Source organism: Anomaloglossus baeobatrachus, chromosome 5 (assembly GCF_048569485.1).
Source record: "Anomaloglossus baeobatrachus isolate aAnoBae1 chromosome 5, aAnoBae1.hap1, whole genome shotgun sequence".
NCBI lineage: Eukaryota > Metazoa > Chordata > Amphibia > Anura > Aromobatidae > Anomaloglossus > Anomaloglossus baeobatrachus.
This window is the reverse complement of record NC_134357.1, coordinates 147,579,981-147,606,536: the sequence shown is the minus strand read 5'-3', so window position 1 is coordinate 147,606,536 and position 26,556 is coordinate 147,579,981. Positions and strand designations below refer to the sequence as shown.

At 46.6% G+C, this 26,556-nt stretch overlaps 1 protein-coding gene across 3 annotated transcripts in view; it reads left to right on the top strand.

Moving 5' to 3' along the window:
* Nucleotides 1-26,556, top strand: part of CDH23 (cadherin related 23) — a 1,872,161-nt gene that overhangs the window by 1,134,495 nt on the left and 711,110 nt on the right. For all 3 annotated transcript variants that reach the window (XM_075348968.1, XM_075348971.1, XM_075348969.1), the window contains exons 14-17: nt 5,943-6,007; nt 9,959-10,196; nt 12,246-12,351; nt 19,299-19,426. In XM_075348968.1, coding sequence (XP_075205083.1) covers nt 5,943-6,007; nt 9,959-10,196; nt 12,246-12,351; nt 19,299-19,426 — 537 coding nt within the window. The remainder of the gene's footprint in view (nt 1-5,942; nt 6,008-9,958; nt 10,197-12,245; nt 12,352-19,298; nt 19,427-26,556) is intronic.

The following is a 26,556-nucleotide window of genomic DNA, read 5'->3' as shown; positions in this document are numbered from 1 at the left end:
AATGTTTTTTTTGTTTTATTTCTAATAAAAAAAAATTCTGTGTTGTTTTTTTTTACTATTTACTAGAAATTCATGGTGGCCACGGCTTATTTGCCATGACACCATGAATTTTGGGCTTAGTACCAGCTGAGAATACAAAGCTAGTGTAACCCATTTATTACTCTGCATGCCACCGCATTAGGGCCACTGGACGAGCCGGGTAAAGCACCTGGAAATTGCGCTAAGAAACAATGCGCCAATTTCAGGGATGTCTGCCGGCTGCCGAGAATCCCAGCCCCCAGCTGCCTAGTTTTACCTGACTAGCGATCAAAATACAGCGGGAGCCCACGCATTTTTTTTTAATTATTTTTTTAAATTAAAAAAGAAAAAAATCGGCTTACCTGTATTTTGATTGCCAGCCAAGGTAAAGCAAGGCAGATGGGGGTTGCAGCCCGTAGACGTCCGCTTTATCTGCACTGAGAAAACTACCGTGGAGCACTATGTCATTTTTTTAATGATTTATTTATTTTTACAGTACTATGATGTCAGGGAATTACAGACCTGGCACAGAGAATAGGCGTCTGTGATTGTCTGTTGTAGTAACCTGAAAAGAGAAAAATTAAGAATAATAAAGATAAAAATAAAGAGAAAAATCAGAAAAACTGAAAATTTTGCAGTGGTCATGTGCTATCCGATTTTTAATTAATTTAAGTCTATGGGTGCATGGACATCATCAGACTGAACTGGGATGACATCTGAGTGCAGTCCATTTTCCACTGACTAACAGACTCGAGGAGGTGGAAAAATAGTGTTTTCCATCTTCTCCTCACAGTGTGCTCAGACTCTTACATCAAAGAGAATCGAATTGGCTCTCCATTCTGGTACGTGAAGGAGATTCACAAGTGGGGAATGTAATTGTAATACATCCCCTGTAAAGTATATTGACACCATACTGCTTGTAGTACTTTGATAGAAGCAGTCCAGCCAACACCAAAATGATCTAGATTTGTGGGTAGCCACATTCATGTCTAAACTCTACCCACCACCATGGCCAATTGAGGTATGATTTTGTTTTACAATTATGCAGTAGTTGTCACACTGTGGGTAGGCAGCCCTTTGGCCATACTGATGTTGTAATATCTGGACATACCCTAAATGTCTTAAAGAATCCTTACAAAATAATCTTCATGTGTTATTTTGCAGACTCTCTTAGTCTTATAAGTTAAATATGCCCCTTAACCATATTAGACTGAGATCACATAAGATCATTATAGAAGGTGGTATAAAAAATATGTTTTCCTAATTCCTTTCAATTTGAACCAACCAAACTTTATAGTCTCTCAATGGCTTCAAAAAAGAAGAGGTACCAGCATTGGAAAAGAATGCACGCTAAATTGCAGCAGATGTAGTTCCCCTGGATTAAATTCCTTGAGATGCCAACTTATAGAAGACTAAAAAACAAACTAAATTAATGCTTTCCAAACTCCAGTCCTTCTGATCACTCAACAGATAATGTTTTCAGATGTTCCTTATTATTGCATAGGGGAGAGAACCTTTGGCAGTTTCTGATGCCTTGATAATAATTACATCACTTGTGAAATAGTAAGGAAATCCAATAAACATGACCCATCAGGGACTAGAATTTGATAGACACTGCGCTAACGCATAACATCATGCCACTAGTCTTTTTTATATAGATTTTTGGATCTTTGCTGTTACAAATCCTGAAATATATTGAGTTTTCATACTGTATAATAGCTATTTGAACCTGGGTCCTCAGCGTTAAGGCTGTTTTACACACAACTACATCGCTAATGAGATGTCGTTGGGGTCATGGAATTCGTGACGCACATCCGTCCTCGTTAGCGTCGTCATTGCGTGTGACACGTACGAGCGACCATCAACGATCAAATATACTCACCTAATCGTTGATCGTTGACACGTCATTCAAATCCCAAATGTCGTTGCTGCTTTTGGACGCAGGTTGTTTGTCATTCCTGAGACAGCACACATCGCTATGTGTTACACCCCAGGAATGACGAACTTCACCGTACCTGTGTCCTCCGGTAATGAGGTGGGCGTGTCTTTCATGCGGCTGTTCTCCGCCCATCCGCTTCTATTGGATACCTGCCGTGTGACGTCGCTGTAACGCCACACGAACCGCCCCCTTAGAAAAGAGGCTCTTCGCCGGCCACAGCGACATCGCTGGGAACGTAAGTCTGTGTGACGGGTACTAGCGATATTGTACGCCATGGCCAGCGATTTGCCCGTGACGCACAAATGACGGGGTTGGGTGCGATCGGCAGCGACATCGCTAGCGATGTTGCTGCATGTAACGTGGCCTTTAGGCCGGAGTCACACTTGCGATTTACTCATATATGACTGGCGCGAGTCTTGCATCGCATCACTTGGCATGGACTGGAGCATGTCAACTGCATAGAAATATATGAAGCTGACCCGCTCCTGTCCAGAGAGCAGCTGCCATGTTGGGTGATGCACTGCGAGACTCGCATGAGTAACGCAGAAGTCAATCGCAAGTGTAACTCCAGCTGTACATAAATACTGACTGAATGAGCCCAGTCTCCAGCAGTTACATTGGCACACACCTTGACCCTACCCTTAAACCCTCATTACCACACTATCAGTTGATGTTCTCTCTATGTGTGATCATTCTAAAGCACTTTTTGAGTTGTGTTCAATTATTTTTTTCTACTAGATTCTCTTTGCCATTTTGTGTTCTACCTTATGCCATCGATTGGCACCAAGATTTAAAGAGTAACTTAAGGAAATAAGCAGTACTGGAAATTTAACATAGGGAGTGCATGCCTCTATGGATGTTATCCAATAGTCAAAGATAATCAGTGGAGCTGAAAGGGGTTAATAAAGGGTTAATTTCATTGGTTGTGCTGCCTTGCTCTCAATATTTATAGATTTAATATGTGATGTATGTTTTATCATTGTTATAACCTCGTATGAATATAAGTGAAAACATAAGTGTTCTTGTTATTATCTATAACATCTCATTACACACTGTTCATTGCCCATTTACTGCTACATGACTACAATATATTGCCTTGCTTATTGAATGGTCAATTATGCTTCAGTGACTAATCGAGTACCTTTCTCACATGGCTTTACCTGCTATACTTCCAATTGTATCTGTTAAATTAGTAATTGATTCTCTGATCAGTTTTTCCACATAACTCAGCCAATTGCCCACTCAACAATAAATAAAGTGCACTGGTGTTCAGAAGACACTGGTCAATGTATTGTGCATTTTAAACATACATCAAACGTAATACTTTGTAGGATGAAGATTAAAACAGTGATAGGTTTAGATCTGATCCACCACATTAACAGTATTCTCCTGGATCTATAGTTTCACTTTTATTAGTCGTCATATTCTTTTTAAAGCCACAGTATATGTATGTGTTTCAGTAAATTGAACTGTCCCTATAAAATATTTGAACATATTGCAAAAGTAACTTTTTGACTTGTCTGTACTTGTTAATATCTACTGGTCTATTGGGCTTTAAATTAACAGTTTTCCACACATTGTGATACCCCAAAGACTCACTACTCTTTCCTGTAATGATATCAGTGCAGGGATATCAGTGCAGGGATATCAGTGCAGGGATATCAGTGTTGCTGGCACCATTTTTCTTCTTTTGCTAAGAACTTCTGTCATATCAAAATCAAAGTATCCTGGTGCACTTTGCTTTCATATCTTGAAGCCACCTTCTCTTAGAAGGTTGAACAAAATGATACATTGTGTTCTGATGTCTTATTCCAAAGAAATCCACATTATTTAAAATATATAAATAAGCTGTTAAGCTCTATTGGTCAGATAGTGATCTCCCCAAGAATCTGCCTTCAGAGCTTATTTACATTGAAGGGGATATAGGATGACTGACACTTTGCTATCATAATCAAACATAGCCCTTCAGTGAGATCAAAACTACCAAAGTACAGCTGAGTTGTGCCTTGTCACATTGCAAACACAACAGTCACATTTACAGTTGTCTTCTCACAGTGCTGTCAACTCTGCTGTACTGCCTTTCTCCACTCTGGCTGCCTGTGAGATAGAAACTGGAGCGAAGTGAGAGGACTACAATGGCAAATGTTTTTGTAATGAGGCAATGTTCACTTCTATTGTATTATGTTACCACTGCTGTACTGTGTTACCTCTGCTGTACTGTGTTACCTCTGCTGTACTGTGTTATCTCTGCAGTACTGTATTTTCTCTGCTGTACTGTGTTAGTTTTGCTGTACTGTAATACATCTGCTGTACTGTTATCTCTGCTGTACTGTGTTATCGCTGCTGTACTGTGTAACCTCTGCTGTACTGTTATTTCTGCAGTACTATGTTATCTCTGCTGTACTGTGTTACCTTTGCTGTATTGTGTTATCTCTGCTGTACTGTGTTACCTCTGCTGTACTGTTAGTTCTGCTGTACTGTGTTATCTCTGTTGTACTGTGTTATGTCTACATTACTGTGATACCTCTGTTGTACTGTGTTATCTCTGTTGTATTGTGTTATCTCTGCTCTACTGTGTTACCTTTGCTGTACTGTGTTACCTTTGCTGTACTGTGTTACCTCTGCTGTACTGTGTTACCTCTGCTGTACTATGTTAACTCTGCTGTACTGTGTTATCTTTGCTGTACTGTGTTACCTTTGCTGTACTGTGTTACCTCTGCTGTACTGTGTTACCTCTGCTGTACTGTGTTATCTTTGCTGTACTGTGTTACCTCTGCTGTACTGTGTTACCTCTGCTGTACTATTAGGTCTGATCTCACTGCAAAGCTGGCTGTGATGATGAAAGCAAAGTGTCAGTCATTATATGTTTCATTGTTAATGCTCTTTTCATTTAAATAAGCTGTGGAAGAAGATTCTTATGGAAATCAGTGTCCGGACTATAGCTCTTAACAGCTCATTTACATATTTTTTTAAGAATGTGGATTTCTCTGGAATAAGACATCAGAATACAGATATCAAGGTCTCATTTTATTCAACCTTCTAACTTTCTGTAATATGCTTGCACATATTAGGAGGGTTGTTCCTACTGTCAGATTCCCCTTAAAGGTAAAGTGTCATCTATAAGTCATTGCTAAATTAAATAAATACTGAAATATATTCTTTACTTCTACTATTTTATTTTCTGATTGGATATGATTTATATAATTATTTTCTATATGATTATGGAGAGCACATCATGTCTCAGCTACTGGTAATTACATTTTGAGATCTGCTTTACAACAGCTACATGAACCTCGGAAAATATAGTCCGGAGATTAACATTGACCTCTTTGGGAATATTTCCTGTTATGTATTGTAATCTGTGCAAAGATCACTATGATGGTAGTGGGAGGAGGTGAGCTTTGATTTCACCTATTTTGAATGGTGCATTCGGTGTTATTCTTATAGGGTTGGGGGCCTTAATAAAAACAACAAGATTTGAAGAGTTATTTTGTGACATTTCAAATCTAAAAAAAGTTTCACATTTCTTGATCTGTATGTTTACCATAAAAACTTGATGTAAACAGTGAGTGCTCATTTTCTGATGATCCAGCTATTTTGAGCGGAACCTGACAACATATTCCTGCTCCGCGAGCATAGAGCAGACCTTGACTGCGTCATCACAACCATGTATTTTATTTAATCTAAAACACTGCAGAGTTTCAAAGAAAACATACTGGCTGGGGTCTATCAGTACCGGATGCCAGTGGCAGCATTAATTAGCTGACAGGTTCCCGTTGCACCAAATACTTATTAGTTTAGGTTAAAGAACTTCGTCAATGAAGAGTACCGGGAAAGCTTCTAATATCGCACCCGATTAAGGGCCACATTGAGAAACATAATTCTGTATCTTTTTGACTCTACAGCTTTGTTGCTAACTTTATTTAATGTACTGTATTGTTGAGATAATTAAATGTATTTTAATATTTTATTGTCTTTTATGTAGGCTACAGACAATGATGTTGGGACATTTGGGAAAGTGAGCTACTTCTTCAGTGATGACCCAGACAGGTAAGAAATAAATATAGTCCAGAAATATCAAAGATCATGTCATTGGTAAAATTGGGATAATGATGATTAACATGACAAGGCTCCACTTTCACAAATCACAAATTTTACAGAAACGTATGTGCATTTATAATATACAGTATGTTATATTTATTATATGCTGTCCGTATTACTGCTTTAGCCATAACATCTGGTACAGAATAGAAAATTGGGTAATATTACCGTATATACTCGAGTATAAGGCAAGCTGTTCAGCCTATTATTTTATGCTGCTTATAGTCAAGTGAGGGTCCCACAAAAAAATTATTCTCACGGCAGGCACATAGACCCCTCAGTGTTGTTGTCAGCACTTTACTTCATTTGATTGATTTGCAGAGCTGCAAGGCATGCAAGTGAAGTAAAGCACAGACGACAACAGCAACAGCCCCTACACCGAGGGCTCTATGTGCTTGCAGTCTGCAAGAAACAGGAAAGAGGACACTATGGAAATGGAGAACAAGTGAGAATAATGTTTTTGCATGTATGTGCACAACGGCATAATAGGGGACAAGAAGGGGACCGCAATGAGCACATTACTAAAGGATGGGCACATTACTAGAGGGCTCATTACTACTGGGGACTTTATGGGCACATTACTATAGGGGTAATTATGGGCACATTACTTCAGGGGACAATATGGGCACATTATTACAGGTGACAATATGGGCACGTTACTAAAGGGGACAATATGGGCACATTACTACAAGGGTCAATATGGGCACATTACTGCAGGGTACGATATGGGCACGTTACTACAGGAGACAATTTGTGTACATTACGACAGCGGACAATATGGGCATGTTACTACAGAGGACAATATTAAAAAAATATTAAAATCAATATTAATAAAAATTCCAAGTGCTGTGAAATCACAACTCGACATTTGTTTTTGTTTTTTTATTTACCATGTTCCCTATCAAACTGACTTGGCAATATGAATCTTAAGGTCAGTGAGAGTACATAGATGCCAAACAAGTATAGTTGGTTTATTTTTTTTTAAAGTGGTAAAACAAAAAACAGAATTTTGTAAAAATAATGTAACTTTTTCCAAGACGATAATGTTTTTTATTTTCTGAGATCTGAAGATAGTGATGGCTAACATTTTTACCTATACCATTTTTGTGTAGATATAGTTTTGAGCTCCTCTTATTGTATTCTATTGCATGCCAAAAAAATGTAATTCTGTCATTTTTAATTTTTTTCTTATGCTATTTACCAATTTGATTAATTTATTTTATATTTTGATATATCGGATATTTCTGAATGCAGCGATACCAAATATTCGCCTTTTTGTAATTGTTTTATTTTGGGCTGATTTTAATTTTTATGTTTTTTTCTCTTTTTTCATATTTTAAAAAACGTTTATTTTACTTTTTACTGTTTTTACAAGTTCCCTTAGGCTGGAGTCACACCTGGAAAAGACTCGCGCGAGTCTCATATCGCATCACCCAGCACGGCCGCAAGCTCTCCTGACAGGAACGGGTCAGCTGCATATATTTCTATGCAGCTGGGATGCTCCTCTCCGGAAGGCGGCAGGCCATGCCGGGTGATGCGATGCGAGACTCGCACAAGTCTCTTCCAAGTGTGACTCTGGCCTAAGGAAACTTGAAGCTGCGATCGTCTGAATGATTCTGCTATACAGAGCAGAGCATCGGCACTGCTCTGTATGGCAGAAATCGCAATCTATGAATGCCGACTTGCAGCCGGCAATCACAGTAGGCTTACCATTACATACATTGAGGTCATCAGCTGACCCCTGGCTGTCATGACAGCTCATCGGCATCCTGAGATCACATTACAATAAACACAATTTGTCAAAGGCAACAAGAGGAAACCTAACTTATGGCCTATTGTAAAATATAACCATTAATTAGTGATGAGTGAGTGTGCTCACCACTGCTTGATACTCGTTTGAGCATCAGTGTGCTCAGGTACTCGCAGTGCTCGGCCGATTATCGTGGGTGCTTGGATGTGTCGTCCGTGAAACAAAAAAAACCCCAAAGAACTGGCTTCCTTAAGCGCATGATGGGAGCCGGCACCTCAGTGCGAGTCATTTGCAGTGTCTGAATGACTCTCCCGGGAGATAAAAAGAACATTTTTGATGTAATGTGTCAAGAAAACAAAAATGCCCTCCGTTCCTCAGAAATACTCTATATATGACTGGCTGTATGTGGGTGGAGAGCTGAACTGCCCAATCATTGACTTTCATAATACTCGCAACTCAAGTTGAGCCCTTTCACAGTGTCTGACCTGCTCGACTCGAGTAACGAGCACCAGAGCATTTTGGTGCCCCCCATATCTACTTTTAATCTATAAATAAATTACCAAAAAAATAATCTGTATGCCTAAAATCACACAGCTTGCAGTGCTGAATATTCATAATCTTATGACCATTTGGTCTATAATAGAGAGTGTCTAAATTGGACTGGAATTCACCGCATATGTGGGCACAGACAGTAAATGTATATATCCCTTCCTATCCACCCTCATATTTTCCTAATCTAACCCTGCATCTGCTTATTTAAAAGGTTCAGCTACTAGCCTCTCCAACATGTTTCACCATGACTGGCTTCATCAGAGGATTGAGGCTAGAATGAGCTGATTTCAAGACAGCCAGGTGTCTGCAAGCTGTGTATTTTTAGGCATATAGGTTCTTTTTTCGTGATCGATTTATATATTAAAAGGTATATTTTACAATTGGGCTTTAGTTAGGGTACCTCTTGTTACCTTTGGGAAATTGTAGTTATAGTGATTTAACCCTACACTGACTGAGATACAGATTTGAGGTTTTGTGTTGAGATCACATCACGGGCTCCTAGGAGAGCAGGGAATGACATGCCCCTCTCTGGTGCATGTTCAGATATTGACAGTGGTACTTGACTGGTTAACACGCAGGTGGATCTCTGATCCAGCCATAGCTGTTAGAGGCACATGACGGCTGATGACATCAGCTGTTATGTATGGGGAATGATGTGGGCTCGGCGTGCAAGCCCCTATCAAAGGCAGGAACACCGTCATATATCGGGAAAGGGTTAATCATATTTTATCAACAAATAATGGCTTTTACTCTGTATGTTAGATATACTAAGAGTAACCAATATATCTGCAGCAACACTGATGTCAACAGGGACCAGAATTTAAGGAATGTTTCCAAAGCCTAGGCCACAAAGAATTTGAGTGATTTTTTAAGAGAAAAGATCCAACCTGGTTCTATAAAGAAACCTTTAAAGTTGATTTGATGTCTTACATCCTGCTCATTCAGCATTTTGATAGTCATTTTGACAGAACATACAGACCCAATATACAGCAGTGCCAATCAAACTATCCAGTATGAAGCTGATCCCTCAATGACAGATTAGCTCAAATTGCATGTGATACTTAAAGGAATCTGTCACCACTCTTTGCGACCTATTTGGAGAGCAGCATAATGTAGAGGCAGAGATCCTGATTGCCGTGATGTGTCACTTACTGGGCCGCTTAGTGTAGTGTTGATAAAATCACTCTTTAATCAGCAGTGGATTCTCATTGCAGAACTACTTGGCATACTTCCAGGTAGTCCTGAATATTCATGAGCTCTGTATAACTGCTAGATCTGCTGCAGAAAAAAACATTGATTTTATAAAAATGACAGCAAAGAGCTCAGTAAGTGACACATCACTGGAATCAGGGTCTCTGTCTCTACATTATGCTGCTCTCAGAAGAGGTAGCAAAAATCTGGTAACAGATTTCCTTTAACATTATGTGTTCAAATGTTTTACATTATATTTTTAAAACTTGTTAAGCGATGTAGTTATTGTAGATAATACAAAATTTGACAAAAATGGAATAATGTCATAAATGAACAGGACACATGCAGCTATGGCATTCTGACCTTTTATATATTTCACTACAAACATTTTGTATTTTTCCTTGTAGGTTCTCACTTGATAAAGACACTGGGATAATTACACTAATTGCTCGGCTAGATTTTGAGACTACACAGCGCTACACCCTAACAGTGATTGCCAGAGATGGTGGCGGTGAAGAGACAACAGGTCGTGTGCGCGTCAATGTTTTGGATGTTAATGACAATGTACCCATCTTTCAGAAAGATTCCTATCTTGGAGCAATAAGAGAGAATGAACCATCTGTGATCACAGTGATCAAACTTAGGGTGAGGAAAAGACAACGCACAAAAAGTTTTCTATTCTTCTTGGCTCAGACTTTGTTTTCTTTTCTTCTCTTTAACATTTAAGGCCAAGTTTGCTGATTATTCACAACAGGTTCTAACAGCTCAATTGAACCTTTTATGCATATTAATCACCCTAAATTACCAAGAATAGTAAGTAACATACTGCTTCTAATCAGCTACACACAAAGTCCAATTGGTAAAATTCCACTGCCAAGCATGGCCTCTTATTGTCTTCCAGCAGCCTGATTCTCCTGTTCCTATAAAAGCCACTGAGCTATTAGTTTCTGATGTAATAATAGGATAGCCCAGCTGGGTCAGAGATGTGAAAATCTAATGACTTCATTACACTAAGACATACACCTGGATTGGGCTTTATAAATCTTATTTCATTTAGTCATTATAAACTGTTATTTATTTTTTAACTCCACATCCTGACGTGTTTTATTATTACATTGTGCCTTGTGCTGATTTCAATGATGAGTGACCACTACCAGGCTGAGGTGCTCGTCGGATGCTCAGATGGGTATGACTCAAGCATCCGAGTATAATAGAAGCCAAGCATTTTTCCAGGAAATCTTCTAGAAAAAACCTTGAGCATCGCACTGCTCTTAAAGGAAACCTGTCACCTACTCACCTGTGGGGCGGTCCGTACTGATGGGTGTTGCTGATCTTGATCTGGTGCCTCCTCTCTTCTTGCAATTATCTTCCTCCTTCCCTGCGTCATGTGGATGTAATCCGCACAGTGTCCTTCACTGTGGTCCTGTACACACACACTTCTCTCTGTCCTGCTGCGGGCAGAGCAAAGTATAGTAGTGCGCATGTGCAAGCGCTCTTTGACCTTTCCCACCACTGCCACATTACAGTACTTTGCTCTGCTTGCAGCAGGGCAAAGGGAAGTGCGCAAGGGAAGCAGAGAGGAAGCACCAGGTCAAGACCAGTGACATCCATCTGACCGGACCACCCCACTGGTGAATAGGTGACCAGTTCCCTTTTAATGGGTACCGAGCACCCGAGCATGGTTGTGCTCGCTTATTACTAGTGCTGAATGCAAATTAATATAGTCTGGTATAAAATATTTGATCCATTGACTGATCTGTTCTGATCAAATGTTTAAAAATTTGCTCGCATAACATAGGCTTTGTTCACATTGAAGAGAACTCCAAATCAGGGACAATCTCCATCTGTTACAAACAGAGTTTACCATTATTTTACCTACTGCAATGTATGAACAGGTTCCATCACTTTCAGCCTCTCTGTATAAGGCCAGAGTCACACTTGCAAGAGACTCCCGCGAGTCTCGCATCGCATCACCCGGCACAGCTGCACACTCTGCAGATGCTCCTTTCCAGAAAGTGTGTGGCCGTGCCGGGTGATGCGATGCGAGTAGAGTCAAGCGAGTATTGAAATATTTGTATTCGCAAAATTCGTAACAAATACTTTGCAATACTCGCGTTTTCATTCCGAATAGAAAGAGCAATGCAAGTCAATGGGAAATGTGAGTCATTTTCTTCTGGACGCCAGCAGATAATGACTCGCATTTCCCAATCAGCAGAAATTTACTCGCATATCCTGTTGACTTGCATTGTACTCACTATTCGGAACGAATATGCAAGTATTACAAAGTATTTGTTCCGAGTATCGCAAATACAAATATTTCGATACTCACTCAACTCTAGATGCGAGACTCGTGTGAGTCTCTCACAAGCGTGACTCCAGCCTAAAGGTTCTACTATGTACGTAATATATTTTGGATTTCTAAGTTGTCCTAGCTACTTTATATATACAGTAAAATTGATACTAGCATTAAAATGGCTTCAAAAAGTAGATTAGACTCCATACAATGCCTTTGAATTTTATTGGAAGCTACACAGAGACAAAGTTGAACTCTATGTAGCCATACATTCACCTTTTTGTACCTTTACTTTTATTAATTAATGTTTCTTACAATGAAACCAGACTTTAAGGTTTACAATTATGTGTGCAAAAATATAATGATATCACTGAGTAAGATTGTTGTTTCCTTATATTTAGGCAACCGATGAGGATTCTCCTCCAAATAACCAAATTACTTACAGCATTATTGCGGCTTCAGCATTTCGAAACTTTTTTGAGATCACAATTTCTGAAGGTTATGGAGGTGAGTGATAATGGACAATATGATTTGATATATTTCTAGGTGTATCTTTGTGTAAAAGTTTAATTGTTGTTCAGCAATGGGGCCAGTTTTAGAAAAAGTGTGGTCATGGCCAAAAATTGAAAGTGGGGTAAATGGTAACATATTGCACCAATACACAGGAACATCAGGTTACATTTATATGAGCCAATAGGAAATGAGCGCTGATCGACTGTGTTCAAGTTAAACTTCTGGCCTCTTTAGATGATAGAGACAGAATGATCGCCAATAGACTTTTGTGTCCCTATATACTGTACATGCTGCTGTTGGCAGCATTGATACAATCATGGGCATTTTGACTTCTTCAACCAGGTACCGCAGCCATATTTATACCTACAAATGTTAATCTGCACTGACACTATTTTTATATGTGGCTACTACATACACTGTGTGTTACATATACATACATACCTACACCAACACACACACTGTATGTTACACACAAACTGCATATTACACACACACACACACAAATACCATACTACACACACCCAATGCTATAGCCCCACACACATACGCATAAACATACACATATGTTACATGCACAAACACATGCCACAATACACACACTGCATGTTACGCACACACATTGCATGGTAAATCACACACACATTGTAAGTTGCACACACTGTATTTTACACGTTTTGCATGTTACACTTTATGTTACACACACACTGCATGTTACACACACTGTATGTGCAGGTATAACCATGCCCAGGGCCGTATTTACCACTAGGCACCCGTGGTCCGGTGCCTAGGGCGGCAGATTGTGAGGGGCGGCACCCTCTGGCAGCAAAAAAAAAAAAAAAAAAAAAATTTTTTTTTTTTTTTTTTTTTTTTTTACATTTTTTTTTTTGTGGCCGCCGAGCACAGGGAGCTGATTGACCCCGGAACTGCCGGCGCCTGCACTTCCGGGGTCACAGGCGCGCGCCAATCAGCTCCTTCCTCTGTGCTGCGTCCACTGCTGTGTGGACGTCACATGCAGAGCTCGCAGCAGGACGCCGCGGAGGACGCCGTGATGGAAGCCGGTGTCAGAAGAGGATACTCACGTGAGCCAGGAAGATGGCGGCGGGCACTGGAGCAGGTAAGTGGATTCATAAGGAGCGTGGGAGTGTCTCTAATGCAGACCAGAGATCTGCGCATGCGGGGGGGGAGGCGGCAAAGGCAGATACTGGAGGGAGGCAGAGGCTGAGACTGGGGGAGGCTGGAGAGAGGCAGAAGCTGAGACTGGGGGGAGGCTGGAGGGAGGCAGAGGCTGAGACTGGGGGGAGGCTGGAGGTAGGCAGAGGCTGAGACTGGAGGGAGGCAGTGGCTGAGACTGGGGGGAGGCTGGAGGGAGGCAGAGGCTGAGACTGGAGAGAGGCAGAGGCTGAGACTGGGGGGAGGCTGGAGGGAGGCAGAGGCTGAGACTGGAGGGAGGCAGAGGCTGAGACTGTGGGGAGGCTGGAGGGAGGCAGAGGCTGAGACTGGGGGAGGCTGGAGGGAGGCAGAGGCAGAGACTGGGGGGGAGGCTGGAGGGAGGCAGAGACTGGGGGGAGGCTGGAGGGAGGCAGAGGCTGAGACTGGGGGAGGCTGGAGAGAGGCAGAAGCTGAGACTGGGGGGAGGCTGGAGCAGGTAAGTGGATTCATAAGGAGCGTGGGAGTGTCTCTAATGCAGACCAGAGATCTGCGCATGTGGGGGGGGAGGCGGCAAAGGCAGATACTGGAGGGAGGCAGAGGCTGAGACTGGGGGGAGGCTGGAGGGAGGCAGAGGCAGAGACTGGAGGGAGGCAGAGGCTGAGACTGGAGGGAGGCAGAGGCTGAGACTGGGGGGAGGCTGGAGGGAGGCAGAGGCTGAGACTGGGGGGAGGCTGGAGAGAGGCAGAGGCTGAGACTGGGGGGAGGCTGGAGGGAGGCAGAGGCAGAGACTGGGGGGAGGCTGGAGGGAGGCAGAGGCAGAGACTGGGGGGAGGCTGGAGGGAGGCAGAGGCAGAGACTGGGGGGAGGCTGGAGGGAGGCAGAGGCAGAGACTGGGGGGAGGCTGGAGGGAGGCAGAGGCTGAGACTGGGGGGAGGCTGGAGGTAGGCAGAGGCTGAGACTGGAGGGAGGCAGTGGCTGAGACTGGGGGGAGGCTGGAGGGAGGCAGAGGCTGAGACTGGAGAGAGGCAGAGGCTGAGACTGGGGGGAGGCTGGAGGGAGGCAGAGGCTGAGACTGGGGGGAGGCTGGAGGGAGGCAGAGGCTGAGACTGGGGGGAGGCTGGAGGTAGGCAGAGGCTGAGACTGGAGGGAGGCAGTGGCTGAGACTGGGGGGAGGCTGGAGGGAGGCAGAGGCTGAGACTGGAGAGAGGCAGAGGCTGAGACTGGGGGGAGGCTGGAGGGAGGCAGAGGCTGAGACTGGAGGGAGGCAGAGGCTGAGACTGTGGGGAGGCTGGAGGGAGGCAGAGGCTGAGACTGGGGGAGGCTGGAGGGAGGCAGAGGCAGAGACTGGGGGGGAGGCTGGAGGGAGGCAGAGACTGGGGGGAGGCTGGAGGGAGGCAGAGGCTGAGACTGGGGGGAGGCTGGAGGGAGGCAGAGGCTGAGACTGGGGGGAGGCTGGAGGGAGGCAGAGGCTGAGACTGGGGGGAGGCTGGAGGTAGGCAGAGGCTGAGACTGGAGGGAGGCAGTGGCTGAGACTGGGGGGAGGCTGGAGGGAGGCAGAGGCTGAGACTGGAGAGAGGCAGAGGCTGAGACTGGGGGGAGGCTGGAGGGAGGCAGAGGCTGAGACTGGAGGGAGGCAGAGGCTGAGACTGTGGGGAGGCTGGAGGGAGGCAGAGGCTGAGACTGGGGGAGGCTGGAGGGAGGCAGAGGCAGAGACTGGGGGGGAGGCTGGAGGGAGGCAGAGACTGGGGGGAGGCTGGAGGGAGGCAGAGGCTGAGACTGGGGGAGGCTGGAGAGAGGCAGAAGCTGAGACTGGGGGGAGGCTGGAGGGAGGCAGAGGCAGAGACTGGGGGGAGGCTGGAGGGAGGCAGAGGCTGAGACTGGGGGGAGACTGGAGGGAGGCAGAGGGAGAGACTGTGGGGAGGCTGGAGGGAGGCAGAGGCAGAGACTGGGGGGAGGCTGGAGGGAGGCAGAGGCAGAGACTGGGGGGAGGCTGGAGGGAGGCAGAGGCAGAGACTGGGGGGAGGCTGGAGGGAGGCAGAGGCAGAGACTGGAGGGAGGCAGAGGCTGAGACTGGAGGGAGGCAGAGGCTGAGACTGGGGGGAGGCTGGAGGGAGGCAGAGGCTGAGACTGGGGGGAGGCTGGAGAGAGGCAGAGGCTGAGACTGGGGGGAGGCTGGAGGGAGGCAGAGGCAGAGACTGGGGGGAGGCTGGAGGGAGGCAGAGGCAGAGACTGGGGGGAGGCTGGAGGGAGGCAGAGGCAGAGACTGGGGGGAGGCTGGAGGGAGGCAGAGGCAGAGACTGGGGGGAGGCTGGAGGGAGGCAGAGTCTGAGACTGGGGGGAGGCTGGAGGGAGGCAGAGGCAGAGACTGGGGGGAGGCTGGAGGGAGGCAGAGGTTGAGACTGGAGGGAGGCTGAGACTGGGGGGAGGCTGGAGGGAGACTGAGGCTGAGACTGGGGGGAGGCTGGAGGGAGGCTGAGGCTGAGACTGGAGGGAGGCTGAGGCTGAGACTGGGGGGAGGCTGGAGGGAGGCAGAGGCAGAGACTGGGGGGAGGCTGGAGGGAGGCAGAGGCAGAGACTGGGGGGAGGCTGGAGGGAGGCTGAGGCTGAGACTGGAGGGAGGCTGAGGCTGAGACTTGAGGGAGGCTGAGGCTGAGACTGGAGGGAGGCTGGAGGGAGGCTGAGGCGGAGACTGGGGCAGGCTGAGGCTGGGGGAGGCAAAGGCTGAGACTGGGGAAGAGAGGCTGATGCTGAGGGAAGATAGAGGCTGATGCTGGGGGAGAGAGGCTGTTGCTGGGGGAGTGGGAGAGAGGGGCTAATGCTAGAGACAAAGGACAAGGGATGAGGGATAGTGCAATGACAAAATCGATTGGGTGGGGGGAGTGTAAGGACTCAGAATAAGAGGGGGCAGCATTGGGAGCTCATTGTGAAGAAGGGGCAGCATGTGTGGGATCAGTATGGAGTGGAGCAATGTAGGGGAGTCAATATCAAGAGTGGGGTAGTGTGTGTGTGGGGGGTCTCAGCATAAGCGTTAGTGTGGTGGTCTTAGCATGAGTGGGGCAACATGAAGGTCTCATTATGGAAAAGAGGAAGGCAGCATTAGGAGCTCATGGAGAGGGACAGCATGCATGGGACATTGTGAGAAGGGGGCAGCATGCATGGGACACTGAGGAGGGGGCAGCATGCATGAGACATTGTGAGGAGGGGGCAGCATGCATGGGACATTGTGAGAAGGGGGCAGCATGCATGGGACACTGAGGAGGGGGCAGCATGTATGAGACATTGTGAGGAGGGAGCAGCATGCATGGGACATTGTGAGGAAGGAGCAGCATGCATGGGACATTGTGAGGAGGGAGCATCAAGCATGAGACATTGTGCGGAGGGAGCAGCATGCATGGGACATTGTGAGGAGGGAGCAGCATGCATGGGACATTGTGAGGCGGGAGCAGCATACATGAGACATTGTGAGGAGGGGGCAGCATGCATGAGACATTGTGAGGAGGGAGCAGCATTCATGGGACATTGTGAGGAGGGAGCAGCATGCATGGGACATTGTGAGGAGGGGCAGCATGCATGGGACATTGTGAGGAGGGAGCAGCATGCATGGGACATTGTGAAGAGGGGGCAGCATGCATGGGACATTGTGAGGAGAGAGCAGCATGCATGGGACATTGTGAGGAGGGGGCAGCATGCATGGGACATTGTGAGGAGGGGGCAGCATGCATGGGACATTGTGAGGAGGGGGCAGCATGCAAGGGACATTGTGAGGAGGGGGCAGCATGCAAGGGACATTGTGAGGAGGGAGCAGCATGCATGGGACATTGTGAGGAGGGGGCAGCATGCATGGGACATTGTGAGGAGGGGGCAGCATGCAAGGGACATTGTGAGGAGGGGGCAGCATTCATGGGACATTGTGAGGAGGGGGCAGCATGCATGGGACATTGTGAGGAGGGGGCAGAAAGCATGGGACATTGTGAGGAGGGAGCAGCATGCATGGGACATTGTGACGAGGGAGCAGCATGCATGGGACATTGTGTGGAGGGGGCAGCATGCATGGGACATTGTGAGGAGGGGGCAGCATGCATGGGACATTGTGAGGAGGGGACAGCATGCATAGGACATTGTGAAGAGGGGGCAGCATGCATGGGACATTGTCCTCACATCATGCTGCTCCCTCCTCACAATGTACAGATCATATTTCATAATCGAGGAAGGTGTGGTGGATATACAGTAGTTTATAAGGGAGGGCAGTGTGTAGTTTATTAGGGGCAGTGTGACAGTCACAGTATATAAGTGGGGACGGTGTGGTGGGAATATTTTATACTCATGCTATGTTTTGATGTGCCTGTGGTGATTCCCATTGGGGGGGGTTCGTTTCTTATTGATACTTTTTAAAGTGTGCTACAGAGTAGATCTGCCTTAAACAGATGTCGTGTGCGAAAACTCAGTTTTACGTTGTCACTAAGGGGCGCGACCACTTAAAGTGCCTAGGGCAGCACGAAGGCAAAATACAGCCCTGACCATGCCATATACAAAAGGGAGGAAACACATCACTATTTCATACCAGGACCTAGTTGCTCTTCCCGATACCATCTAGGACTTAACTTGCTGGTATCTAAGAGCAAGATCCACAATAAAAACTATAGGCACAAAAAACATGTTACATATGTTATGTGTGCAAAAGAATTGTAATTTGCCCCAGGATCAATAGTGTTTTCATGATTAGAATACAATCCTGGATTTTATCAGTGCAAGTTTTCTTTCAGATTTCAGTTAATAAGCACAAACAAATAAGTTGCATTTCTTTGTAGTTCATAGGCTTCATTCAAAAATCTGCAATAGAATCTCCAGCAAACATGCATCATCAATTAAACTGGTCTTATATTGTGTTCAGGAACATTTTAGGTCTCTTCAGATGCACCACTGTCCATATCCATAAGTGTAACTAGAGTCCGATGAGCCTGGTGCAAAATTTGGACCTTGGCCCCCACATGTGTGTTGGTCAGATATATTGTCCCTTGTAGGGTTATAGATCATCTTTGCCCTCATGTAATAATATTCCCAATCCTGCATGCTTCTGTAATAATGTCCCACATCCTGACCTCTTACTGTAATAATGTCCCTCAATCCTGAGTCCCTTCCAAAAACAATGTCCCCTCCTGGCCCCTTTCAGTAATAATGCCTTACATCCTGGGCCATTTTAGTAATCATGCCCCCAATCCTGGGCCCCATCCTATGAAAATATCCCTTATCCTGGGCCCCTTTCTTGTATAATGAGTCCCATCCTGGTATAATGCCCCCCATCATGTAATAATGTCCTCCATCCTGGGCCCTTTCCACCAATAATGTCCCTTATTCTACGTACTTCTGGTAAATATACCCCACATCCTGGGCTTCATCTTATAACAATGGGCATGACGTCACTGCCCTTTGCCACCCATCACTAGCAAGCCATAGTCTGCTGGTGGCTTCTGATTGGCTGATTTGGCTGATGGCCTATATTGCAGGGCAGGGAGACGGACAGTCTCTGTGCTGCAATACACATGACCTGATTGTGAGTCTGAGAAACCTATAGTGAGAAAATGTGCTTCGAAAGATGTAAAAAAGATATATTATATTTGTGATCTTGCAAAAAAAATTAATGAATTCATGATTATTAAGGAGAATTTTCATGCTTGTAAGTCTAGAACTTCTTCCAAAGCCAGTTTTGTATTAAATGTCATAGTTTGGTAATCCTTGTTATGATATGAATTATTCTAGTCATTTTTATTTGACTAATAATGTGCTTTTTTCAGTAATAACTGTAATTCGACCTTTGGATTATGAACAAATTTCCAATGGCGTTATAACGTTACAAGTTATGGCTAAAGATGCAGGAGTCCCTCCTCTAAACAGTACCGTACCTGTTAGCATTGAAGTGTTTGTAAGTATCCAGTCTCATCAGATTCATATCACCAACATGATATTTTTCTTACATAATATCCTACTAGTCTTTCTTACATGACTACTACTACCATTTGGTGGCACGCACCATTTGAGCCATTGAAACCTTTTATCCACTGTATTGAGTAATTCTGCACCTTTTCTTATCCATCAGGGGATAGGAGGTTTCCAATAAAATTTTTGTTGGCAAAATGATTCAACCTTTGCTTAAATTTAACCATTGTGAGGAGCCTGTATTGATCTGAAATTATATTTTGGTGATGAATATATTATTACAAATTTATTTCAATGAGTGAAGAAATGTTAAATCATGAGAGATACATACAGTGGGGGAAATAAGTATTTGATCCCTTGCTGATTTTGTAATTTTGCCCACTGACAAAGACATGAACAGACTATAATTTTAAGGGTAGTTTAATTTCAACAGTGAGACATAGAATATCCCAAATAAAATCCAGAAAATCACATTATATAAATTATATAAATTTCTTTGCATTTTGCAGAGAGAAATAAGTATTTGATCCCTCTGGAAAACAAGACTTAATACTTGGTGGCAAATCCCTTGTTGGCAAGCACAGCAGTCAGATGTTTTCTGTAGTTGATGATGAGGTTTGCGCACATGTCAGGAGGAGTTTTGCTCCACTCCTCTTTGCAGATCATCTCTAAATCATTAAGATTTTGAGGCTGGTTCTTGGCAACTCGGAGTTTCAGCTCCCTCCATAAGTTTTCTATGGGATTAAAGTCTGCAGATTGGCTAGGGCAGTCCATGACCTTAATGTGCTTCTTTTTGAGCAACTCCTTTGTTGGGTTCACAAACGAAAAACTACTAACAAATAAGGAATAACATTTGGAACTCCATTCTATGTCTGATATGGGTGCAAAAACCTACCTCGTTTGAGAACCCACCCCACTCACACCTATTGCCAATCCACATGATACGTTTATATAGCCTGGGTCTCAGCTTCCCATACACGGTAAGTTTTTTAACTGCATGAGAGGACACACACAAGCTAGGGACCCCAACGTAGAGAAATACTTTGGCGTAGTGTTGGGGCTCTATTGCATTGATCAATTCAATAGCTAAAATTCTCTTTAGTCATATGTTCATGGCAGTAATGCAGGTTCCATTTTTCACATTTTCACTGTTACATATAGCTATTGAATTTTTCATGTCAGTATTCACACAGCAGTTTCTGCTATTCCATGTATTCCCCTTGCATAGTCACTGGTGTGCATACCTTATCTCCATATAGTGATGTTTTTTTAGGTTTTTGCACCCAGTTCAGACATAGAATGGAGTTCCAAATGTTATTCCTTATTTGGAAGACCCAGACACGATCCACTTTTAATGTTCTAGTTAAGGGAAGGAGGTTGTCACTGAGGATTTTACAATACATGGCTCCATCCATTGTCCCATTGATGCGGTGAAGTTGTCCTGTGCCCTTAGCAGAGAAGCACCCCCAAAATCTTATATTTCCATTTCCATGCTTGACAGTGGGGACAGTGTTCCTTGGGTCATAGGCAGCATTTCTCTTCCTCCAAACACGGCGAGTTGAGTTAAGGCCAAAGAGTTCAATTTTTGTCAAATCTGACCATGGCACCTTCTCCCAATCACTCTCAGACTCATCCAGATGTTTATTGGCAAACGTAAGATGGGCCTGCACATGTGCCTTCTTGAGCAGGGGGACTTTGCGGGCACTGCAGGATTTCAAGCCATTACAGCATAATGTGTTTCCAATGGTTTTCTTGGTGACAGTGGTCCCAGCTGCCTTGAAATCATTAACAAGTTCCGCCTGTGTAGTTTTAGGCTGATCTCTCACCTTCCATATGGTCCTGGATTCCCCACAGTGGGAGATTTTCCATGCAGCCCCAAATCGATGTCGATTGACAGTCATTTTGTATTTCTTCCATCTTCTTACTATTGCACCAACAGTTGTCTCCTTCTCACCCAGCGTCTTACTTATGGTTTTGTGGCCCATTCCAGCCTTGTGCAGGTCTATGATCTTGTCCCTGACATCCTTAGAAAGCTCTTTTGTCTTGCCCATGTTGTAGAGGTTAGAGTCTGACTGATTAATTGAGTCTGTGGACAGGATTCTTTTATACAGGTGACAATAAAACTATGGAAAAGAAGTGCAAAATAAGGTTTTACCTGGGTATACACCAGGTTACTGATAGGTAATGAACTCACTTAGGAGGGTTGTGAAAGTCACAACACCTGTAGTCACATAGCGGATGTGGCGCACAGCCGCAGCCCCCAATGGAGACAGTACGTAGAATGTGGAGGAGAGTCGGGTTTATGCCAAGCTAACACCAAAATACGAAGTTGATTAATTCATCTTTTTTATTCTTGTACAGGTCTACGAGTTTCAGAGATTTCAATCTCCTTCATCAGGACATCAAAGAGAAAATGAACAAACTCTTTATTTTCTCTTTTATGTTCTGATGAAGGAGATTGAAATCTCTGAAACGCATAGAGCTGTACAAGAATAAAAGAGATGAATTAATCAACTTCATATACAGGTGACATTTTAAAACAGCTGTCTTTAATGCAGGTAACAAGTTGATTAGGAACGTCTAAGTGGTCTGTAGGAGCCAGAACTCTTAATGGTTGGTAGGGGATCAAATACTTATTTCTCTCTGCAAAATGCAAATAAATTTATATAATTTATACAATGTGATTTTGTTGATTTTATTTTGGATATTCTATGTCTCACTGTTGAAATTAACCTACCCTTAAAATTATAGACTGCTCATGTCTTTTTCACTGGGCAAACTTACAAAATCAGCAAAGGACCAAATAATTATTTCCCCGACTGTAACAGAGAACATATATAAAAAAAAAAACAAAAAACAAAAAAACCTTTAAAAATAAACAGTGTATTATTGCCCAGGACCCTTATCACATATTGTACACCTGCGGTTGAGTCCAGCCGGCCTCGGGTGACCAGTTGCCAGTTTACTGTGAGTAAAGGAACCAGTTACACTGCAACCCCTTGTGTGGCCTACCTTCTTTCAACACCCGTGTACCTCACCTATCTTCTGGGGCCTGACCCAGCTTGCAGAGGGCCTAACATCCAGGCTGCCACCAACACCAGCCCCAGTAGTGAAAACCGTGCAGCGGCGGCTCCATCCACATAGCTGCAAAACCGCAAGTGGCGTCATGTGTGAACTTTATTCAACATTACGTTGTAAATATTCCATTTTTCAAAAAGCGTCCAGGGCACGGAACCGGCAACAGGCACCGAAGTAACACTACCCAGTTATACACCTATATAAACCTACATTAGACCTGCGTAGTTGTCGCGGGCGGAGGAGGGGACGCTGCGCTCTCCCACTGCTCGGGTCCGGCTGCCGCTGCTGCTGCGGCCGCTGCTGCTGCTCGGTGGTGGCTCGAGCGGTGGGCCGGATCCCGGGGACTCGAGCGGCGCTCCTCGCCCGTGAGTGAGAAGGGGGATGATTGGTTGTGGGGGTTTTGATTATGGATATTGTCCGTGACGCCACCCACAGTTGTGGTGAATTTGGTGACACCACCGCTGCTCTGGACGGGGATCCCGGGAGCGGTGACTGGGAGCAGCTTGGTTGTTAGTTCTCCCCTCCGTGGGTAGGGGGTTGGTTGTCCCGGGGCCCGGTGATGGGGTAGGGATGGATGGCAGGCAGGTTACGGGGCCTGGAGAGGTGCAGGGTCGCGGGGGCAGCGCTGTGCCGCACGGCACGGTGGTACTCACTCAGCCCAAAACACTGTTGAAGACACAGTTCTCGGTAAAACACACGGCTGGATGGACGGGTCCCACCGACGGCTGCGGTGTTGTTGCTCCCAGCAGGTTGGTGGTGACTGCCTTTCCCTTCACCTAAGATGTCTGTACGGTACCAATGGGTTCCCACTGGTAACCTGCTCCCCGGCTTGGATATGGGCCGGAGGAGCCCCTTTTTGCCCGCAGGCTCTGGCCCTGAGAAACGGTTGCCTTGGCGGTGGCGGTGTCTCTCTCACTCGGTTGGACGGTTGCCTTCTGTTGGGACTTGACTGTTTCGAAACCCAGGAGGTCCCCTTCACTAACGCATTTGGCAAATTCACGGTGACCCCTAGCCTTGCCGGGGTCTGAAAAGCCCCTGCCAGATGGTGCTGACTTCTCTTTGTGTACCGGTCCGGTACCGCCGGGCCACCGCCCGTCCACAGTCCTTATGGTAGACTCCAATCGGCCACTCCTGCAAACGGTCACCACCGTCTGCCAACCTTGCTGATCTATCCGGGCCACACACCCGGACCAACTTCAGGCTGCTCAACTACTACTTCCTTTTGCTCACTTTCACTTCCAAACTCTATCTCTGCCTGAGCTAAACTCACTACAGTTTCCTGCCTCCAGGACTGTGAACTCCTTGGTGGGCGGGGCCAACCACCTGGCTCACCCCTGGTGTGAACATCAGCCCCTGGAGGAAGGCAACAAAGGTTTTTGTGTTCTAGCTTTGGTGTGCCTGCTGGGAGTGTGGGGTGTGTTGGTGTTGATCTCTGTGGCCCCTGGCTTGTCCAGGGTGCCACATTCCCCCTTAGCTAAATGCAGACCATCCGCGGGCTGCCCGTCCATCACCGGTTTTATTTTCACCAACTGAAAAATATGGAAAACGGTAACAGACATACAAGTATAATAACATCTTCCCACATGGGGTGGTACTCTTACTTAAACGTTACTAACGGTTGCAAATGGTTACGGCTTCTGCTCTCTCCCACCCAAGCAACCTGTCCCTGATGCTGCCCCTAAGCAAACAGGCAGCACCCCTTGACCCCAGTCCTGCACAAGTTGCCCGAGCAGGTTCTGTCCTTTTCAGGGGACCCACGTCCATGGGGAGCCCCTGAAACCTCCAGAGGATTGCCACCGGTTCCGGTGGTGGCTGGGTCCCAGCCTACTCCACTGCGGGCCCTTCCTCCAATCTGCCTCTCTGGAGGTGCTAACGGTAGAAGCCACAACAAACATTTTTATTTACATGCCACTAGTTTGTGGTTGCCCTGCAAGTTCTCGGGCCTGTTCATAAGTAGTTTCTTATGTAAAATGGTGAAGGGGGTCCCAACGGGGACCAGCTGCAGGCAACGACCGGTTCCAATCAGCAGCAAATCAGGGCTTCAATCAGGTGAACAACAGTGCTTCGTAGCCAACGGGCTACCACAAACAAAACTGTAGGATCCCAACGGAGACTTGCCGTAGGGTCCCGACGGGGACCGTTAGCTGGGTCCCAGGGGCCATCCACAACACTTGGCTCCGGTACTACTTCTCCTGCAGCTTTCCCACAGTCCACCACCGAACAGCACGAGCCCCCAACGCCAGCCACACACAGGGGTGACACTGTCCCACAGGACTCCATTTTCAGCTGCCGATGATGCGGGTATGACTGCTCCTCAAACCGGACTCCTTAGCCTTGAGGGCCGTCTGGAATGTCAGCAGAGTCCCAATGGGGACCGACAGCAAGGAAACCGGGAACCGCTGACCTTGAGGCGGCTACCACCGCAGGGGGTCGGCCCACTCAGGGACCAGGCGATACATTGGGTTCTCTTTTCACTGGAAATTCAGCCCAGAACCACTGACGGCCGTTAGGAACGGTGGCGGGGGCAGCGTACTCGGGACCCCCTCCTCCATCAACTGCATTCTTTCTGGGCCTCCAACCGCGATGCTGGTCCCCGGCTCCCACTCAATCAGGGGTGGTTCTGGAGTTTGGGTGGCCTGGTCGTGGTGCTGCATGGTTGCGGCGGCCCCTTGCTCACGGGCCCCTACTACGGCAACCATTCTGCGCATCTCCGCCTTCCAGTTCAGCAACTGCTGCAGGCTCTGCGCCCTCACCTTTAAGCAAAACCGGCCCAGTTCCCGTTCCAGCCACGACGCGGTCCCGGCGGGGAGCTCACCCGGGCCGCAGTCTTCAAAAGCTACTCCTCCTCGGTTCCCCCAGAGCTTAGACGCCCCGGTGGTGGGCACTCCCGCGCTCCAGTTCGAATACGCCGCCATTCCTCCATCCGCGTCCCCCTTAGCCTCTTTCCGGCTCCTCCTCTATCGGGGAGGGGTTTAGGCTTTCGCGCCTCCACTACTCGAGGAGACGCTCGAGCGGGAACCTTCCGCGCCAAAGATGGCGGCCTCTGAAATTTTTCAGGCCGGACACCTCCGGCGGTAACAAGGCGCACCTCTACCAGACGGCAGAGTGGCAAGATCCTGTTCGTGACGCCAAGTTGTCGCGGGCGGAGGAGGGGACGCTGTGCTCTCCCACTGCTCGGGTCCGGCTGCCGCTGCTGCTGCGGCCGCTGCTGCTGCTCGGTGGTGGCTCGAGCGGTGGGCCGGATCCCGGGGACTCGAGCGGTGCTCCTCGCCCGTGAGTGAGAAGGGGGATGATTGGTTGTGGGGGTTTTGATTATGGATATTGTCCGTGACGCCACCCACGGTTGTGGTGATCTTGGTGACACCACCGCTGCTCTGGACGGGGATCCCAGGAGCGGTGACTGGGAGCAGCTTGGTTGTTAGTTCTCCCCTCCGTGGGTAGGGGGTTGGTTGTCCCGGGGCCCGGTGATGGGGTAGAGATGGATGGCAGGCAGGTTACGGGGCCTGGAGAGGTGCAGGGTCGCGGGGGCAGCGCTGTGCCGCACGGCACGGTGGTACTCACTCAGCCCAATGATGAAGACACAGTTCTCGGTAAAACACACGGCTGGATGGACGGGTCCCACCGACGGCTGCGGTGTTGTTGCTCCCAGCAGGTTGGTGGTGACTGCCTTTCCCTGCACCTAAGATGTCTGTACGGTTCCAATGGGTTCCCACCGGTAACCCGCTCCCCGGCTTGGATATGGGCTGGAGGAGCCCCTTTTTGCCCGCAGGCTCTGGCCCTGAGAAACGGTTGCCTTGGCGGTTGCGGTGTCTCTCTCACTCAGTTGGACGGTTGCCTTCTGTCGGGACTTGACTGTTTGGAAACCCAGGAGGTCCCCTTCACTAACGGATTTGGCAAATTCACGGCGACTCCTAGCCTTGCCGGGGTCCGAAAAGCCCCTGCCAGATGGTGCCGACTTCTCTTTGTGTACCGGTCCGGTACCGCCGGGCCACCGCCCGTCCACAGTCCTTACTTAATAACTCTAAAAACTGCCTCCAG